Source organism: Diabrotica virgifera, chromosome 8, assembly GCF_917563875.1.
Source record: "Diabrotica virgifera virgifera chromosome 8, PGI_DIABVI_V3a".
In the NCBI taxonomy this organism is placed as follows: Eukaryota; Metazoa; Arthropoda; class Insecta; order Coleoptera; family Chrysomelidae; genus Diabrotica; species Diabrotica virgifera.
In genome coordinates, this window is record NC_065450.1 from 69385254 (window position 1) to 69399262 (window position 14009).

At 35.0% G+C, this 14009-nt stretch overlaps 1 protein-coding gene across 2 annotated transcripts in view; it reads right to left on the reverse strand.

Annotated features, from left to right (window-relative positions):
• The window catches only part of LOC126889444 (putative fatty acyl-CoA reductase CG5065), an 83152-nt gene that overhangs the window by 39979 nt on the left and 29164 nt on the right, over nt 1–14009 (reverse strand). For both annotated transcript variants that reach the window (XM_050657759.1, XM_050657758.1), the window contains exon 4: nt 13223–13645. In XM_050657759.1, the coding sequence (XP_050513716.1) occupies nt 13223–13645 (423 nt within the window). The remainder of the gene's footprint in view (nt 1–13222; nt 13646–14009) is intronic.

Genomic DNA, 14009 nt, shown 5'->3' on the forward strand with positions numbered 1-14009 from the left:
AAATAAAGAAAGGAAAAGTGGTAGGACCAGATGATATTTCTGGGGAAGTATGGAGAGCACTGGGAGAGACAGGAATCAGGTGGCTAGCAGGTCTATTTAATAGAATTGTGGAAGTTGGGCAAATGGCAGACGAATGGAGAAGCAGTATACTGGTACCTGTTTACAAAAACAAGGGAGATATACAACAATGTACAAACTACAGAGCTATAAAACTGCTTAGCCACACCATGAAAATATGGGAAAGAGTAATTGATAGACGGATACGTGAAGAGACCGAAATATCCGAGAATCAATTTAGCTTTATGCAGGGCAGATCAACAACAGATGCAATTTTCATTATAAGGCAGTTGATGGAAAAATACAGGAGTAAAAAAACAAACGCTCATATGGTATTCGTTGATCTTGAGAAAGCATATGATAGAGTTCCTCGAGAGATTCTGTGGTGGGCACTCAATAAGAAAGGAGTCCCTGGCGAATATGTAAAGATTGTGAGAGATATGTATGAGGGAGTAACGACTAGTGTTAGGACAGGTGTGGGAGAGACTGATACATTTCAGGTGAAAGTAGGATTGCACCAAGGCTCGGTGCTTAGTCCTTATTTATTCTCATTAGTTTTGGACCAGATAACATCGAAACTACAGGGTAGTATTCCATGGTGCCTAATGTATGCTGATGATGTAGTGTTAATAGGAAATAGTGAAAGAGACTTAGAACAAAAACTGGAACAGTGGAGACAAGCTCTGGAGGAAAAAGTTTTAAAACTTAGTAGGACGAAAACAGAGTATTTGGAATGTAAATTTAAAGATGAAGTTACTACAAATAAAATGGCATCTTTGGATGGTGAACTGATTGTAAAAAGGAATAGTTTTAAGTACCTGGGATCGGTATTACAGAGTAATGGAGAAATAGATGGAGATGCATGCAGTAGAATTAGGGCTGGACGAATGAAGTGGAAAGAAGCGAGTGGTGTGTTGTGTGACAGAAAAATTCCAATGAAGTTGAAGGAAAATTCTATAAAACAGCTATAAGACCGGCTATGATGTACGGAACTGAATGTTGGGCAGTGAAAAAGAAAGAGAAACAACGAATGCATGTGGCGGAAATGAGAATGCTTAGATGGATGAGTGGAGTGACAAAGAAGGATAAAATTAGAAATGAGTATATTTGGGGAGTCTAGGTGTGGCACCAATTGATGCCAAAATGAGAGAGCATAGGTTAAGATGGTTTGGTCATGTTCAACGTCGAGACGTTAATTACCCAATACGAAGAATAGCTCAAGTGAAGATTTCTGGAAGGAGTAGGAGAGGAAGACCAAAGGAAACCTGGGGGGAGACGATAAGGCAGGACATGTTGGTAAAGGGAATTAACATTGATATGACCCAAGATAGAATTGTGTGGAGAAATGCAATTAGGGAAGCCGACCCCGCATAGGGATAAGGCAAAGAGAATGATGATGATGATGATGATTTTAAATTTATACTACTATTGACCCCCCCTAAAGATTAGAAAAATAAAATTTGGGGCAGCTCGTAATGCAAGGTCAAATGCTATCCCGACTGGGCTAAGAATAGAACTTGCACGGAAATGCTTTATTAGCTGGGCTCTTTATTATGCAGCAGAAGTCTGTCATTGACCACACGTCTAAGAGTATTGAAGTGCTACGTCTGGTCCGTTTTGTTTTATGAATGTGAAACTTGGACGACAAAAGTGAAGAATCTCCACAAATTAGAAGCGTTCGAGTTGTGGTGTTACCATCGCATGCTCAGAATCCCGTGGACTGGGGACCATGCACAAAGAGCGAGAATTGATCAACGTCATAAAAATGAGAAAGGTTCAATACTTTGTTCATATAATAAGAGGACCTAAATATCGCTTATTCCGGTTGATTATTTAGGGCAAAATCGAAGGAAAACGCCGGGTTGGAAGAAAACAACTGTCCTGGCTGCGTAACATTAGACAATGGACAGGTCGAACGGTCGAGGAATTGTTTCATACATATAGCTGCCGACCTAGAAAATTTCATCAGCTTTTGAATCGAGGTCTTGGACCGAACGAATCGGTTTACCAGAAGTTGTGTTTTTACTGGTTTTTATGTAAAAATACGTTATTTTTTTTGCAATTATTTCACCCTGTATGTATTAATTTTTTAAATAGTTAATACGGCCATTAAAAAGAGCGTAAAAATATTTTTTAGGAAATATTTTTAACTTTTTAGTTATGTTAATTACCATTTATTAAGTGCAAAACGTATCTTCACATGTACTTATATGCGGCAGATTCGTGCAAATATTATAAGAATTATTGTGCGTTTAGTGATAGAAGCATATAATTTGGACCACATATACTACACATATAAAGGTTCAAATTTAGATACGAGGCAATCTCAGTTTTTGTTCCTTTTACAAAAACGACGGGCATCCAAAATGGCGACTATACATATGTGACTAATAGCACGATAACTTTTGAACGACTTGTCAGATTTCAACCAAATTTGGTATATAGGTTCTATTTTTGATGAATAATATCGAGGTTTTGAAACGGAAGAATCGGTTAACCACAATTTGTGTTTTTACTGTTTTCTTTTATGTAAAAATATGTTGTTTTGTGATGTTGGGGGTTGCTGGACGAAGACACTCCCGAACAAACAAACTTAAACTTTTTACATATCTTTATTCTTACAAGGTTAAAGGTACAGTTACAACTACGTCGACCCACATTATAGTTAGGATAGGTCAAGGTGACCCATATCTCGGTAACTATATTCCCTGACCACGCGCCAGCAGAGTTCAGCGAACACCCTGATACAACAATGAATGTCTCAGGTACTCGACCTTCCCACTTATATCTTATTATATTAAAAACAATGCCCATATGTATTACCATATATGGTTATGCTATACGTATTTCAATAATGACGTGTGCTGTGTTTGCAGTCTTGCGAATGAGTTGAATACTTTGAACTTTGCTACTATCGTAATAAATTATACAAATTGCAACTATAATATTGACCTTATTCTTATAACAAATAAATTAGGAAAATTCCGTGAGGGTTGTCGTGTACCATCACATCTCTCTGGGCGGGGAAAAGATGAAAGGGAATTTCAGTAACAATTTCCTTTCATCTCTATTTTATATTATTTATGCTGACTGACGTCTCTCCTTTATAAGAAAATTAAACAAACATATTAAAGAAAATGAGAAAAGAAAAAAAATGAGATATATAAATATTTACACTGAACCTTAAGTACTAGTAAAAGTCTTATGGTGGACTATTATTACACTTTTACACTATAACACTTTTCAGTACTTATTCTTTTTATATATTATACAGCTTAACGTTATTCTTATGTATGACTATTTGTTTACCCTTTTTCTCAATAATTACGTTAGGCGTTTCATCTTTAATTACGGTATATGGACCCGAAAACAAACAGTTAAGTTTTGTGTTTGGCTCCTTTTTTATTAATACCTTATCTCCTGGTTTATAAGTTATTTTACTCGTTTTGGCATCATATATTTTTTTTTTGCTGTGTTTTGTATGTGTTAGTGTTTCTCTGGCCTCCTTTGCGGCTACTTGTAGTCTGTATTTCAGTTCCATGGGATAGTCGTCAAAATTATACAGGGGTTCTATTTCGTTTTGAACATTTGTCGGCAGTCTACATATTTTTCCGAACACTAATTCGAACGGAGTATAACCCGTTGCTGAGTGTACTGAAATGTTATACGAAAAACAGAAATATTGCACCCATGTACTCCAATTTGTAGGGAATTTTGATAGTTGTATCCTAAGGTACGCATTTAAATGTTTGTGAGTATTTTCTAAAGCTCCTATTGTTTCGTGGTGATATGCTGTTGAGTTTAGTTTCTCTATTTGCAATAATGAGCATGTTTCCTTAAATGTTCTTGCCATAAACTCTGAGCCTTGGTCTGTGACTATTTTTCTGGGTACTCCATACCTCAGAATAAAATTTTCTACCAATGCCTTGGCTACTGTTTCGGCTTCTTTGTTCTTTATTACATATCCTTCTATGTATTTACTTAGCTCACATTGCAGTGTCAATATATATCTATTCCCACTGTCATCCATCTCAAATGGTCCTACTAGATCTATAAATATTGTGTCGAATGCGCAGGTGGCAGTCGATGTGATAGTTAGAGGTTGTTTGGTTATGATAGAATGCTTATGTCTTTGACAATCGTCGCATCTCTTCACAAATTCCTCGATATCTTTTCGTAAACTATTCCAAAAATAATATTTCCTTATATTTTTGTACATTCTATTTATTCCGGCATGCCCTCCTGTTGGTAACATGTGAAAATCATTAATTATAATTCTTCTTAATTTTTCATCTGCTATATTCTGTTTGTCTTGTACTATACATATTTTGATATCTCTTTCTTTAAATATTTTAGGATCCTTTCTTATCTCTTCAATAATTGGCTGATTCTTATTATTCTTTACTAGTACTAGTTCCTTTATATTCTTTTGTGCGCACATTTGAATCAAGGCTCTCAACGATGCTCGTAGCGCAGACGTTGATCGAGGTTCTTGATATGTCGAGTTTCTCAACGACGCTCGTAGTGCAGACGTTGATCGAAAATCTCGAATCAGATAAATAATATCGTCTTCTTCATTGTACAATATACTACTATTTGTATTTTCTTCAGCCGAATCTAGCTTCATTGTTTTGCAATCGTCCTTGTCTATCAGTTTTACCTCTACCGCACTTTTCGGGAATTTCAACAATTCGACTACGTCTGGTTGATCAGTCCATTCGTTCTTCGAATCGGTGATTTCCTCCTGCTTTTTCGTTTGTGCTCTCGTCATCACTAATATACTTTTCTCTGAGTCCTTATTTAGTTGCTTTAGTTCTTCTGATGTAACTTCTATTCGTGATAAGGCGTCAGCTGTTACATTTTCAGCTCCTTTCACGTATTTAATTGTAAAGTCGTATTCTTCTAACTTCAATCTAAATTTGGTTAATCTGCTGGAAGGGTTTGTCATACCAAATAGGTACACCAATGGTCGGTGGTCTGTCAAAATAATAAATTCTTTCTGTAGAAGGTAATGTCTCCATTTAGCAATGCTCCATACTATTGCCAGTAATTCTTTTTCTATCGTAGGATAATTCATTTCCGCTTTATTAAGTGTTCTACTGGCATATGCTACCGGTTTGTCATTCCCGTTTGACAAAGTTGCTCCTAGTGCGATGCCAGATGCATCTGTCCGTAGAATAAACGTGTTCTCCTCCGATAAATCTGGGAATTCCATTACGGGGGGGTTTGATAATGACGTCTTGAGGCTTTCAAAAGCTTTTTGGCATTCTGTTGTCCACTCAAATTTTACATTTTTCCTTGATAGTCTATTTAGAGGTGCGGCTATTTCTGCAAAATGATTGATATGTTTTCTGTAATAATTTGCAAAGGCTACGAATCTTTTTGCTTCTTTTGCATTTTGTGGTATTGGATATTGTTCCAATGCGGTGATCTTTTCCGGATCTGGTGCTACACCTTTATTCGAAATCTTGTGTCCTAAATATAATAGTTCTTTTTTCATAAACTCGCATTTAATTGGATTTAATTTCAGATTTACTTTCCTTAGTCTCTCTAATACCTTCACTAAATTCTGATTATGCTGTTGTAGACTGTTGCCAAAGACTATCAAATCATCAAGATATATAAACATGTTTTCATAATTTAAACCTGACATTGCCATAGTCATGGCTCGTGAGAAACATCCTGGGCTTGTCTTTAACCCCATCGGAAGTCGTGTCATTTGATATTGACCTCTATCGGTTGCGAATGCTGTGTACGGTCTGGACTTAGAATCGAGTTCTATTTGGTAATATCCTTGGTATAAATCTAAATGTGAAAAATATGTTGCTCCTGATAAAGCGTCTAGGATTTCTTCTATGCATGGTAATGGAAATCTGTCATTCTCAATTTTGTTGTTTAGTTGTCTGTAATCTATCACAACTCTCCATTTCTTGTTTCCATTTTCATCGTTTTTCTTTGGCACTATAAGTAGTGGAGATGAGAATTCTGATATTGCATTTTCAATAATCCCGTCTTTTAACATTTTGTCTACTTGTCTATTTATTTCCGTTTTTTGTCCGTGTGGTAATCTATACGGTTTTGTATAAGCAGGTGATACTCCTTTTTGCAATTTTATTTTTGCTTTGTATACGTCCGTCGTTGTGCATGGATCGTTTTCTAAGAAAAACACATCGGAATATTTTACACATATTTTTTCTATTGCTCTTTTTTCCTCTAGCGATAAATTTTTTGTGTTTATTATATTCAAAAGTCTTTCGGCACGACTCACCGATTGTTTTGATTCTCCCATGTGGAAAACGTCGAACTTGTCTAATCTTTCGACCTTCGGTCTAAAATTCTTAACAATTATTTCTCTATCATTGATATTTAATATCCTTATTGGTATTTTTCCGTCGACTGGTTTTGAGACTGTTCCTGCCGAGAAAATTCCTTCCGCTATCTCCTGTGGTATAGTTACAAAATCTCCGTAGTGTGTCCCGATCTCGAAAAAAAATAATTTTTCACATCTCCTAGGTATTATTATCGTATAAATTTCTCCCATAGATAGCATTTTAAAATCTCTTCTCATTCCTTCTACATGTAACGATAATTTTAAGGATTCGTAATCTATTGTAGCAAAATATTGGTATAAAAAATCGCTACCAATAACCCCATCGACTTTATTTGTGAAACTCTTCATAACTGCAAATTCCTGTGTCAACGTTATCTTCTCTGAGTTATCTAATATTTCAAGGTCACACAATAAGGTTCCCCTTGTATATATAGTTTTTCCGGTAACACCTCGCAAGCTAATACGTCGGGTTTTGTTTATGTCGGTGTAGTTTTTATCTAAACATTCTTCAAATAAAACGCTGACTGTTGCGCCAGTGTCAATTAATAGTTTTTTGCGTTTTCCTCTGTAATAAACATTAATATAATTTAATCCACTTGCTGTGGAATTATCTGCCTCCATTTGATGGGCCACGAAAAAAATCTACTTCTTGTATTGTGCTTGTGTGTGGTTGCTCTTGGCGGGGCTGCTCCTCTGTTGCGAAATATGCTCCTGGTGAATTTCTGTTGCTGGGGTTTCTACCTTGCGACCAATTATTATTTCTCCCTCGATGACCATGTCCTGCTCCTCTGTTTCTTTGAGACCTACCTCTGTTATGATATTGTCTTACTTCGTTTCCATTTGTATTTCTATTATTATATGTCTTGTTACCTTCTTTTCTCCTGTCAAAACTATTTTTGTATCCGTTTGTTGTATTTCTTCTTCCGCCTCTATATGTTTTATTCATGTGGTACATTCCTGCAGTTTCCGTTCGAGTTAGCGATTCTTCGTTCTTTGCGCTTGTTATCGCTTCCGCTAAAGTGCTAAAGTTCTTGGCTTTCAAAATTGTCTTTATCTTGTCATTTTTTAAACCGTTAGTAAACACGCTTATTGCAATTTTTTCGTTTACTTTGGCCAGCACTTCTTCTGCATCTCTGTTTCCCTCTGCTTGTGCTATTGTTAATTTAGCCATGAGCTCCTCTAAACTTCTTCCAAATTTTTCTATTGACCTATTCTCTTGTTTCGCTGAGTTGATCTCCGCTGACAGAACAGGGATAGATTGTTTTACTAGAAACTTTTCTTTAATATCGGTTATTAGTGCCGCGTTTGAGTTGTAAGTGGTCTTCAGTCGTAATTTTGCTGCTTGCGTTAGTTTCACCTTCAACAGGTACTTTGTTAGTTGCGGTTTTCCTTCATCATCTAAAAATTCATCGTACAGTTCAATTGCGTCTATGAATGCTCTAATTGATTCTTCGGTGTTTCCTATGTGAGGGATCAGGTTCCCTGCTGTTTTCAGTTCGAATTTCTCTCCCATCTTGTCGTTGTTATGTTCAACTTGTCTTTTCCGTAGTTCTGTTTGGACTTTTCCGATCTTTTCTCCAATTTTTGCAATAATATCTGCAATGAATTTGTCTTCTGCTGCCTTACAGCTGTCACCTTTGTATATTTTATGCACCGTCCTAAACTGTTCCGTGATAGTCCTGAGTTTTTCCACCCATTTATCTGTGATTAGCTTATTTTTCCTTCGTTCTATAGTGTCTTTTGTGAGATTCCTATTTAATATAGTTATATCTTCCAGAATACGTTGAAATCTTTCCTCGAACATAAATTCGGCTTGGCCTGCCTACGTTACTCAATAGTATATGGCCTAGTGTCTCGAAGTCTCAATTACTTCGTAAAGCTTATCATTGCCGTTAAGTTTATCAAATATAACAAAATGTAACATATAAAATAATATAATAAAACATAAATGTAAGTAAAATAAAAGGATCAATAATATTGGATAACCGTCAATATTTAAAGTGTCAGTAAATAAGTAAGTGAGTAATTATATAATAAAAAAAAAATCAAAATTTCAATATGAAAATAAAAAAAATAGTCATCAAACTTACTTCATAAGCAGTTAAACTGTATTGTATTAAAAAGAAAAATTACTCACGAATATGGGTTCATGTGTCTATGCATTTGGTCCTGGATTCTGGGCGTCTAACCTCAGCATCTCCATTGATTTAGATACTTCCTGTCGGATGTGGCGTCGAAGCTGCTTCTTCCATCGTCGATACAGTAGCCATCCGACGATGATTATGGCCAGGCTGAACGATACAATTCCCAAAACTCCCGGGATTGATAGCTTCTCGTTTTCGCCGGTTTCAGCTGTCACACCTCCGCTGTTGCCTGCTTGGTTTATGAAGATCTGTTCCTCTTTTTCTTTATTCTGGTTGTTTCCCATCTTACGTGTAGAGCTGCATACCTCAATCTATATGCGAACCAGAAAACTCCATTCTTTAACTTAAGGCACGGGTCGCCATGTGATGTTGGGGGTTGCTGGACGAAGACACTCCCGAACAAACAAACTTAAACTTTTTACATATCTTTATTCTTACAAGGTTAAAGGTACAGTTACAACTACGTCGACCCACATTATAGTTAGGATAGGTCAAGGTGACCCATATCTCGGTAACTATATTCCCTGACCACGCGCCAGCAGAGTTCAGCGAACACCCTGATACAACAATGAATGTCTCAGGTACTCGACCTTCCCACTTATATCTTATTATATTAAAAACAATGCCCATATGTATTACCATATATGGTTATGCTATACGTATTTCAATAATGACGTGTGCTGTGTTTGCAGTCTTGCGAATGAGTTGAATACTTTGAACTTTGCTACTATCGTAATAAATTATACAAATTGCAACTATAATATTGACCTTATTCTTATAACAAATAAATTAGGAAAATTCCGTGAGGGTTGTCGTGTACCATCACAGTTTCTTTTTCAATTCTTTCACCCTGTATATATTATTTTTTCAAAAAGGTGATACTGGCGTTGAAAAGAGCGTAAAAGTATTTTTTAGGAAATATTTTGTACCCTATAGTTATATTAATTACCATTTAATACATGCATAACGTATCTTCACATGTAGGTACCTATCTGCGGCAGATTCGTGCAATTAATAATATAAGAATTATTGTGCATTTAATGGTAGAAGCATATACTTTGGACCACACATACTACACATACAAAGATTTAAATTTAGATATGAGGCCATCTCAGATTTAGTCTTTTACAAAAATGGCGGGCATTCAAAATTAATCTGCCGCCCATAGGTACATGTGAACATAAGTTACGCATTTATTAAATGGTAATTAACACAACTGAAAAGTTCAAAATATTTCCTAAATAATACATTTACACTCTTTTCAATGGCGTTATTACCTTTTTGAAAAATTTATATATACAGGGTGAAAGAATTGAAAAAGGAACAACATATTATTACACAAAAAAAAAAACAGTAAAAACACAAATTCTGGTAAATCGATTCTTCCGGTTCAAAACTTCGATATTATTCATCAAAAAAAGAACCTATATACCAAATTTGGTTGAAATCTGACGTTTCGTTCAAAAGATATATTTCCTAAAAAATATTTTTACGCTCTTTCAATGGTGGTATTTACTTTTTGAAAAATTAATACATACAGGGTGAAAGAATTGAAAAAAACAACAGCATATTTTTACATAAAAACCAGGAAAAACACAACTTCTGGTAAACCGATTCTTCCGGTTCAAGACTTCGATCTTATACATCAAAAAAAGAACCTATACACCAACTTTGGTTGAAATCGGATCTTTCGTTCAAAAGTCTTTCGTGCTATTAGTCACATATGTATAGTCGCCATTTTGAATCCCCGCCATTTTTGTAAACGGCAAAATCTGAGATGGCCTCAAATCTAAATTTGAACCTTTGTATGTGTAGTATATGTGGTCCAAATTATATACTTCTATCATTAAATGCACAACTGTTTCACATATCGGCTGCACTAATTTGAACTGTTTCTAATAACCATCTAAATAACATTTAGCTGTAATTACATTTGTCTTATCTCTTTAACTGCGACAAATAAAAAGAAATTAAGGGTAAATTTTATTTGCTTCTAATTTGAATTTAACAATAAACAAAAAACAAAGCAAAAAACAACCTCTAAACTATTTTTAGTATTTAATTTTTAGTAGGTATTGTACATAATAAATAAAAAATAAACCAAAAACAAATAAAAACAAAAACATAAATAAAAAGAAACAAAGCAAAAACAACAACCTCTAAATTTGCCAGTACTTTGTGCTGCCAGTCCTAAGCCAGGATAAAAGGTGAAGGGATGTTGATCATACCTTTGCTCAGATTACAATCCTGTTTGAGCACCCTGTATTATGTCCCTAATGCCTTTCGGTCTCCTGCTTTTTGGTCTAGTGATGTTTCGGTAAAGTGCTTTTCGGTCTAATGAGTTTGGTCTACTGCTTTCGGTCTAATGATTTCGGCCTCTTTACAGTAAACCGAGAAAATGGAAGTGCGACAATGGGAAATAGTGGCACAGGACCGTCAAACATGGAAGGCAATAGTAAACGCGGGAAAGTCTCACGAAGAGTTGTATGTAGCATAGCGAATATATCATGAAGTACAGGACAACATATCTAAAACTTGTCAAATCAAGCTAAAAAGGCCTATTATCAAAATCGTCTGGGAAGCTCTAAAAGTGTTGCAAAAGAAACTTGGTCTATAATAAACGATCTTCGAAATAAAAAACTCACACAGCTCAATCATTTTCCCTTCCAAATCCTGAAAGTCTAAACGTCTACTTCGTTAATGTGAGTAAAAATATAACGTCAACTATTTTGCCTCAACAAGATCCCATTTCCTATCTCCCTAACTCAAGAAAGGTCTCAAATTCATTATTTTTAAGACCAGTCGATAACTTTGAACTGATCCAAACAATCAAAAGTATCAAAAGCAAATCATCTTGTAGTACTGATAAACTATCTATAAAAATTTTCTCTAATCTCACAGAAAATGTGTTGGAAATCCTGTCTCTCTAATTAATGATTCCTTCGAAAAAGGTAAATTTCCAGAGTGCCTAAAGACAGCCATTATTATTCCTCTTTATAAGTGTGGTGAAAAATCTGATGCCTGCAACTATAGACCTATTGCCTTACTACCGGTACTCTCCAAAATTATTGAGAGACTCATTAAAACTCGACTTATGTCCTTTATCGTTGATAACAACATTTTATCACAAAATCAGTTCGGCTTTTTAACAAATAATTGTACCACTGATGCCATGTTTTCTGTACTACATGAAGTTTACCAAGCACTAAACAATAATCTTTATACTGCCACTGTTTTCTGCGACTATGCCAAAGCTTTTGATTGTGTAAATCACGACATTTTGATTATAAAACTAAATTTCTATGGAATTCGAGGTATTTCTTTAAATTGGTCCCATTCCTACTTGAATAATGGGAAACAACTAGTTAGAGCATATGATACTGACTCTAGTCTCAAAAACATTGTATGTGGAGTACCTACCACAAGGTTCAGTATTGGGTCCTCTTCTGTTTCTTATCTTTATAAATGACATCACTAATTTAAAAATCGATGGGATGATACAAGTATCACTTGGAGCAACTCAACTATTGCATCTCTTCATGAAACTATAACTTCGGATCTACTGACTAAAATACCTGGTCTGACTCTAATTTACTCTCTTTTAACGTAAATAAAACAGTAGCATTATCCTATAAAGGAGCTCTTCAACTTTTGCCTCTTAATAACAGCCAGATCAGTGCCGTTGATTCTGTAAAATTTCTTGGTATTTTTTTTTAGACAGCAACCTCAAATTGTCCCTTCATATCGATCCGTTAAGTAAGAAACTCGCCTCAGCTTGCTATGCAATAAGATCTGTCTCAAGGGAACTCAATTTAGCATCTTCTAAAATAACATATTTTTCGTTGTTCGAGTCTCATCTTCGATATGGTCTTCCTTTTTGGGGTTCTAGTACAGCTGCTCAATTTGATGTTATTTTTAAATTGCAAAAAAGAGCAATAAGATATCTGTTTGGCCTCAGAAGATCTACACATTGCAGAAGTTACTTCAGAGATCACGGAATTTTAACACTTCCATCTTTATATATTCTAGAAACGGTTTGTTTAATTCGTATACACCTTCATGTCTTTCCAGCAAGGCCCAATAATCTTTACTCCACCAGAAATTCAATCTTTGACATTTATTTACCGATTCCATCCACTGAGTTAGTAAAGAAATCTATATTATATTCTGCAAAGAAACGGTACAACCATCTTCCGTTACAACTTAAATCTGCAACATCTTTCCCAAAGTTCCGTAAAATGACAAAAGCCTACCTATCTGAAAGACCATACTATTCAATAGAAGAATTTCTTAATGAATAACTAAGAAAATTGAGTTTCATACGCAGTGGCATAAACTTGTCAGTTCCTTATGTATTTTATTTTATTTGTTGTAAGTATGTTCAATTTGCATAATATTTGCAATTTATATAAATTTTGCAATAAATTGTTTTTGTCTTGGCTTTTATATCTTATATTATACTGTTATGTACATATATTGACGATTTATCTAATTTTAGTAAATTGTAGTTGTTATTTGTTATTGATATTATGTTTTTTTTGACTGTATGTAAGCTTTGTCCATAAAATTGTAAAAATTTTCAGTGACAATAAAGCATATTTTTATTCTATTCTATTCTAGCACCACTGATTTTTGGCCGGTTTATTATCGATTAACGTACGAGCAGAAAAAACAATAAATTGTTACCTACCTACAGATGGTCTTGTTATTACAACTGGTATCTTTCCTTGGCACAATTCATTGATAACATGTTCTCCTAAAGACTTAGCAAACGTGTATGTATTGGGTAATGGAGAAATATATTTTTGAGAAAGAACCTCTAACGTTTTTGGATCACATTCTTCGGCTATCTTAATAGCATCCCTCCAGTTTGCAAGGGCTGGATACAGTTTTTCTTCTACTACCAGTTTATCACAATTGCTGTAAGCAGTTGATATGTGCACGAATATTGAGATGTTCTTTAAGTCCAGGGCTAATTTTGCAACCTCTCTCGTTCCTCGAACATTTAAAATAATGGCGTCTTTTAAGAAGTCATCAAAACGTACTGATGCTGCCGAATGGTATATTATATTTACAGTGTTAACTAGTAATTCTCGATCTTCTTTGTTTATACCTAAAATTACAGATATTTGAATTAACACTTTGACGTAACAGAACAATATGGTTACTAATATCCTCCATTAAGTGTCATTACTTCAAAACTACTTTTCGCATCCCGATTACAAATGGGAATATAAAACTAAAAAGAATGTTCGGCTCAGAGTGCAAGCCACAACTTCAAGCCATTCAAGACAATAATGAAAAAGAAACAATTGACATAGAGAGCATTGCAGAAACCCGAACAAAATTACTGGTCAGGTTCAGGTTTATACCAAATTACTTAAAAAAATATATCAGTATCAGAACACAAGAAACATGCAGTCAAAAAGCAGAACCAACGATTTTACGAGCAGAAGTAGAGAAGGCCCTCAACTAAT